Source organism: Centruroides sculpturatus, unplaced genomic scaffold (genome assembly GCF_000671375.1).
Source record: "Centruroides sculpturatus isolate CEXI.00-Female unplaced genomic scaffold, Cexi_2.0 scaffold1422, whole genome shotgun sequence".
Lineage (NCBI taxonomy): Eukaryota > Metazoa > Arthropoda > Arachnida > Scorpiones > Buthidae > Centruroides > Centruroides sculpturatus.
This window is the reverse complement of record NW_019385720.1, coordinates 22,967-30,838: the sequence shown is the minus strand read 5'-3', so window position 1 is coordinate 30,838 and position 7,872 is coordinate 22,967. Positions and strand designations below refer to the sequence as shown.

The 7,872-nt window shown below is 24.8% G+C and overlaps 1 protein-coding gene across 1 annotated transcript in view; it reads right to left on the bottom strand.

Annotated features, from left to right (window-relative positions):
• The window catches only part of LOC111641522 (protein phosphatase PP2A 55 kDa regulatory subunit-like), an 80,163-nt gene extending 72,521 nt beyond the window's left edge, over positions 1 to 7,642 (bottom strand). Inside the window, exons 1-2 of the mRNA XM_023387692.1 lie at positions 7,446 to 7,642; positions 7,250 to 7,315 (exon numbers count right to left, since the gene is read on the bottom strand). Coding sequence (XP_023243460.1) covers positions 7,250 to 7,315; positions 7,446 to 7,452 — 73 coding nt within the window. The 5' untranslated portion in view covers positions 7,453 to 7,642. The remainder of the gene's footprint in view (positions 1 to 7,249; positions 7,316 to 7,445) is intronic.
• Between the last annotated feature and the right edge of the window lie 230 nt (positions 7,643 to 7,872).

The following is a 7,872-nucleotide window of genomic DNA, read 5'->3' as shown; positions in this document are numbered from 1 at the left end:
TTTTTTCTACTTGTTTTATAAATATATATTTCAGTTAAAACTATTCTCATCAACTCTTAGTAGTATGAATTACAAGAAAACAATAAAAATGTTACTTTTGAATTTCAAACTTTAATAATAAAAAACAAAAAAATGTACCAAAATTATATCTCAATCATTTAATTATTGTTTTTATTAACCCTTTGGTTAATGCACTTTTCAGGAGCTCACGAGAGGGCGCATCACGGCAATTACACCACATATGTAATATTACTTGATTTAAGTAAATATTAATTATTGTTTTAAAAATATGAATCAGATATACCAGAAAATTTATTTATGACATTTTAATGAACAAATTGGTTAAAAAATATTTAGATAATAAAAAAAAAGTTACTTTATATTCATGTGATGTTCACCTTCACACATGGCACATATAATCACTATATTCCGATGCTTTTTGCAAACATTTCTACCCATTCCTGACATTAATTTTTGGACAAATTGATTTTTTCCTATTGTTTTTGTGTATGCCATAAATAAAACAAATTCTAGGTTTTTGCCACTACTTTGGATGGCTCTTTGTTTCCCTTATATTTTTCAAAAATACAGACTAATATAAATTTAAAAATTTATAGAAACTTACGACAGTGTTCATTTAATATATTTATTCAATAAACTTGCAAATATTGACTTACTTTATTAAAAAAATTAAACACATATATATAAAAGTATACTGATATTTTAGTTACATGGAAGGGCGCATAGCATCAGTTAGAACACACATGAGGTACAACTTCATTCAAAGTCCAGTACCAACTAAACGGTTAGTGTAACTGACCCAATTTCATAAACATGTTGTATCTTGTAATATGAAAAGAGAATACTATGACGTACTTCTGCAATAATTAAGTACAACATCAAACAAAAGACTATCTTTATTTTGCGGCAATTTGCCGCAGGCACGTTCACCGATGGGTTAAATAAAAAAATCAAAGAATATTTTCCTTACATTTTGTTACAAATAAACTTATTAAAAATTGAGGTAATAGTAGTTTAGTTTTTCATTCTTTTTAAAATTCACACACTTTACATATTCACGACTATAGAGGGCGCTGCATTTTTACAAAATGGCCACTTTATCTGGGTCGCTTGTAACTAATAATGTAAAATTAATCATATATTACTGTCCAATATAATGATATATGCTGCTTGTAGCTGTTTATTGAGAAATTTTGTAGGAGGAGAACAATTATTGCTCTAGTGGGACACGTTATTATGTGGTATCGTAACAAATGAGCTAGATTGTTCTATACATATTTATGCCCTTTGTGTTAAAAAAAAACATCAGCTTTGACATTGTCCTATCAGGGCCAGATACACAAGTAAAAAGCTATGTAAGTTGTTGCTTAGGGCCTTGACTTTCAAGGAGCCTCAAGCATTTGTACAAAAAAGAAAATTGAAGTCAAATTTTGTAATAAACATTTTTTTTACAAACCAACAAAATATACTTTACTTTTTATTTTGTATAGTATTTCATTAATTTTTTTTTCTAAGAATTAACATAACATCTTTTTAAAAAAAATTGATAAAAAAAGATTTTTAATGGAATGGGTATAAAAATTTAATTAAATTCAGTTATAAAACAGAAGACTTTTGAAACCTTACGTCTTTTTCTTCCATATACATATTAAATCAGAGTCATAGTCTGATTTAATTCTTTTCTTTTTATGATTGNTAGAACACACATGAGGTACAACTTCATTCAAAGTCCAGTACCAACTAAACGGTTAGTGTAACTGACCCAATTTCATAAACATGTTGTATCTTGTAATATGAAAAGAGAATACTATGACGTACTTCTGCAATAATTAAGTACAACATCAAACAAAAGACTATCTTTATTTTGCGGCAATTTGCCGCAGGCACGTTCACCGATGGGTTAAATAAAAAAATCAAAGAATATTTTCCTTACATTTTGTTACAAATAAACTTATTAAAAATTGAGGTAATAGTAGTTTAGTTTTTCATTCTTTTTAAAATTCACACACTTTACATATTCACGACTATAGAGGGCGCTGCATTTTTACAAAATGGCCACTTTATCTGGGTCGCTTGTAACTAATAATGTAAAATTAATCATATATTACTGTCCAATATAATGATATATGCTGCTTGTAGCTGTTTATTGAGAAATTTTGTAGGAGGAGAACAATTATTGCTCTAGTGGGACACGTTATTATGTGCTATCGTAACAAATGAGCTAGATTGTTCTATACATATTTATGCCCTTTGTGTTAAAAAAAAACATCAGCTTTGACATTGTCCTATCAGGGCCAGATACACAAGTAAAAAGCTATGTAAGTTGTTGCTTAGGGCCTTGACTTTCAAGGAGCCTCAAGCATTTGTACAAAAAAGAAAATTGAAGTCAAATTTTGTAATAAACATTTTTTTACAAACCAACAAAATATACTTTACTTTTTATTTTGTATAGTATTTCATTAATTTTTTTTCTAAGAATTAACATAACATCTTTTTTAAAAAAATTGATAAAAAACGATTTTTAATGGAATGGGTATAAAAATTTAATTAAATTCAGTTATAAAACAGAAGACTTTTGAAACCTTACGTCTTTTTCTTCCATATCCATATTAAATCAGAGTCATAGTCTGATTTAATTCTTTTCTTTTTATGATTGACTTCTAAAATTGCAAAGAGTTGGTAAGGGGCCTTAGAGTTCAGCTTGAAAATGCTTAAATCCGACCCTCTGTCCCACACAAAATCACCAGCATTTTAAACCTTAAGAAAATATGTTTTAAAATTGACAGAATAACTTGTTCACGTAAAGCTGAACAATCGGGAAAACTGCCAATTCTTAACAATTTAATCCATTCTTTCAGAATTCAGAGAAGCTCAAAAATATAACCAACCAATTTCTGAATAATCATCTGTTTTTCGTGGGGTAATAGACAAAAACTTATATCAGGCTCCCTTAAGGCTTTGAAATTGCAATTTGGAACACAACAGAAAGCTTTGATTTTCTATCACTATTCATCTTTACTGTTGATAATACACAAGAATGAATCAAATGACCCAGATAGAATAGTTTTGTTTTTGAACACCAGAGGGAGAGCATCTGGTGAAAAATGCAAATAGTTTTACAGAAAAATAAATATTTCACTTCAACAGTGATTTAAACAATATAAAAACATGTAATGTTTTGTCTTAGAAAGTATCATTTGAATCATATATAATGCAAAAGTCAATTTCCTTATTTGTCATTACTGTATCTCATAATTTTAATTGATTAGTTTTTGTAGCAGGAAAAACAAATGCATATTAACTTTTTTTACTCTACATTTGTATTATTTTAAAACAAACAGAATGAACATTTTCATACAACAGTAACAGTAAGCTATGAATTATATATCAACAATGCATTCACTCTTCAAAGATTGAAAATTCCACTTTAGTCAAACAGCATCCTTAATAAAACATTGTGAGGAAAAAATAATGTAAATTCTAGTCATTTCATTTCTCAAAAGTTTTTAATTACTAAATCTTACTCATACACAAACTGATTGATCAATTTATGATCAATCTTAATATAAATAAAATTTATTAATATGCATTAACAATTATACATATGAAGAACAAAACTATCTTTTATATGTTAATATTAATCTTATTAAAATTTCAAATATTTTTTAAAANTCTTTACTGTTGATAATACACAAGAATGAATCAAATGACCCAGATAGAATAGTTTTGTTTTTGAACACCAGAGGGAGAGCATCTGGTGAAAAATGCAAATAGTTTTACAGAAAAATAAATATTTCACTTCAACAGTGATTTAAACAATATAAAAATATGTAATGTTTTGTCTTAGAAAGTATCATTGGTTTTGGCATTTGAATCATATATAATGCAAAAGTCAATTTCCTTATTTGTCATTACTGTATCTCATAATTTTAATTGATTAGTTTTTGTAGCAGGAAAAACAAATGCATATTAACTTTTTTTACTCTACATTTGTATTATTTTAAAACAAACAGAATGAACATTTTCATACAACAGTAACAGTAAGCTATGAATTATATATCAACAATGCATTCACTCTTCAAAGATTGAAAATTCCACTTTAGTCAAACAGCATCCTTAATAAAACATTGTGAGGAAAAAATAATGTAAATTCTAGTCATTTCATTTCTCAAAAGTTTTTAATTACTAAATCTTACTCATACACAAACTGATTGATCAATTTATGATCAATCTTAATATAAATAAAATTTATTAATATGCATTAACAATTATACATATGAAGAACAAAACTATCTTTTATATGTTAATATTAATCTTATTAAAATTTTAAATATTTTTTAAAAAATAATATTTAAAAACTTCCAAAAAGAACTTTCTTTTTCTTCTTATGCCAATTTTGAGTAGATTCAAATCTGCAACACAATATTAACAGAAAATTGTTTATTGTTAACTGTAAATTTTTCATTTCCAAACAATAAAAGCATTTTTTTTTTAATATTGTGTTGCAGATTTTAATTGATTCAACTCAAAATCGGCATAGGAAGAAAAGGAAAGTTTTATCAGAAGTGTTTTTTAAATATTAAAAAAAAAACTACTTCAAATTTTAAAAAAATTACAAGCAGATCCTGTTGCTATTTTTAACCTTTTATTTTTTGGTTAATATTAATGTTTCATATGAATTTTATAAAATACCAGAAGATTAATCATTCTTTACATATATTTTAATCTTGTCTTTTAAAATGTTGAAAGCAAATAAATACAATATTGTTTTAATTAATAATAACTGGCACAAATTGGTAATGATATGAAATAATAATCCATGATCTAATTAACATCAAAATAACATGGAATAAAAACTGATAAAACACTTGATTTTTAATTAATAAAAAAAACCAAGTTATTTTTTAGTTTTTTCTTGAATATGCAATTCATAAAATAGAAAACGTATACACATGTAAGTATAAGCAATGTATCTATATTGTACATGTTACGTATCTGTATATCTGTACTTCTATTTAAAACATATTCAGTATAAAACAATTGTACAAAACATTTACAAACACATTTGAATTTCTTTGTAAAAATTCTAAGAATATAAATAAGTATTAATAAACTNACAGAAAATTGTTTATTGTTAACTGTAAATTTTTCATTTCCAAACAATAAAAGCATTTTTTTTTTAATATTGTGTTGCAGATTTTAATTGATTCAACTCAAAATCGGCATAGGAAGAAAAGGAAAGTTTTATCAGAAGTGTTTTTTAAATATTAAAAAAAAAACTACTTCAAATTTTAAAAAAATTACAAGCAGATCCTGTTGCTATTTTTAACCTTTTATTTTTTGGTTAATATTAATGTTTCATATGAATTTTATAAAATACCAGAAGATTAATCATTCTTTACATATATTTTAATCTTGTCTTTTAAAATGTTGAAAGCAAATAAATACAATATTGTTTTAATTAATAATAACTGGCACAAATTGGTAATGATATGAAATAATAATCCATGATCTAATTAACATCAAAATAACATGGAATAAAAACTGATAAAATACTTGATTTTTAATTAATAAAAAAAACCAAGTTATTTTTTTAGTTTTTTTCTTGAATATGCAATTCATAAAATAGAAAACATATACACATGTAAGTATAAGCAATGTATCTATATTGTACATGTTACGTATCTGTATATCTGTACTTCTATTTAAAACATATTCAGTATAAAACAATTGTACAAAACATTTACAAACACATTTGAATTTCTTTGTAAAAATTCTAAGAATATAAATAAGTATTAATAAACTGAAATGATGATTTTGTTATCAGAAAATTATGTATTTTTCATGTGCTATTAAATAATGTAAATTATTATTATATTTTTAAAAATAAAACTTTGTTTATAGGAGGTTTATCTTGTTACAATAAATAATCATTAATATACATATTAATCTAGGATACAAAATTTAAGAGAATAAATAACAATAAAAATAATTCTCAGTAAAGAATTTTTTATTTAGCACACATTCTATCCATAATCAAAAACAAAAAGTATTCTTAAAAAATAATTTTTTTACATTATATTAAAACAATTCCTTAGTTTCACAACAGATATTGCAAGATATTAAAGTATAAAAATGTCAAAATGTATTTCAAACAAAATAAACTAATTTTAAAAAAATGTAAATTTTTCTTAAATATCAAATATTTTATAATCAAATTTAAATGGAGAATTTTCTTCATATAATCCAATCAAATTGCTGCCATATTTTAAAAAAAATTAGTTAGTTCTGTTAATGTGCCATTCTTATTAATTTAAAGAAAATCAAATCCTATCTGTGTACATTAAAATTATTAAAATAAGTAACTTAAAAATCATAGGTCTCACTTTCAAATACAAACAGACAATTTCATAGTCATTATTGTCACAAAATTAAATTATCAAATAAAGGAATGTTTTATTTGTTTCTTGTCAAATTTCAAATTTCTTCATTTTGTATTTCATACTAAACTTTATAAAAACACTACCATTACAAAATTATTGTTAAATAATAATGCACTGTAACAAAAGGCAAAAATAATTTTATCAAGCACTCTGAAACACATAACTATAATAATAATTTACAGAAAGGCTATTTTCTAGTAACAAATTACTTAAAATTTAATTAACAACCTAGCCAATACATCTCCGAAGCATTACGATATCATTCGACAATAACTTCTAGTTTATATTAATTAGTTCGTCTACCAGAAATAAAACTTTAGAAACGAAAACTTAATCTACTTTAAACTTTCAGCTTTATACACTAGCAAAGAATACAATAGAACTAATTTGAAAATACACGTAAAAAGTATTATTTCCATTACTCTTATTTTCAATGTATTGTTTTGTATCTGACAATAATGACTATGCTATTAATATGTTAAATAATTTTAAATATTTAAAGTAATATTTATGAATCAGAAATAACACTGTACATAAGAAAGAAAAGATAATTAATTTTAAGAATTTTAAAATTTCTTATAATGAATAAAAAGGTAGATTCTTAAGTTTTTCTATTTGATCAGTAGCTAAAGTAATGACTATCAATCTTATCTTTTCTTCCAATAGTCTCAATTATCTTACATCTAATGTAAAAAGTAGCTAAATGGTTAATATTTGGTTGAAATTAATTTCTATTCATTTAATTAATTAAACAAACAAAATAAATGCATAGTTGAAAGACTTGCCTTCTGTAATGTCATCATCCAAAGTACCTTTCACTTGTGAGAAACTCCATTGTATCTCACCATTTCCTATTAAAACAGTAATATCAATAAATAACTTATTTTCGTTTGAAGAATTTAAAGTAATAATAATATATATTTTAAAATTAAAACATAAAGATGGAAGTAAGGTTGAGGGACCTCTAAAACTACACTTTACCTGCCATTTCCGTGCAATTATGCACATAGAGAGCAAAAGGTAGGTTATTTTTGATTTTTTCTCTCGACGGATAATTATTATTATAATATTAATCGCAATCGATGTCTTTCGATTTAGAAACACAAAACAGATAACCTTCCAAAATGGCGAACGCCGCCGAACCGGGCATTGCGATGACGTCACGGAACCGGTGCATTTGGAATTGTGGGTAATTAAAAACACGTGATTTACCGTAAATTATATTTCGGAAAAAAATACTATTAAATATTTTTTTTTATTTAAGAAAAATAAATCGCAATTAAAATGACGGGAAGCAATAAGGGATTAAAATTCCTTATTATTAAATTATCGTCTAAAACGTGTGCGATTAATGAGATTTATTTCGTTCTCGCGTACGCGAAACATTTTAAATTACACTTTAAATTTA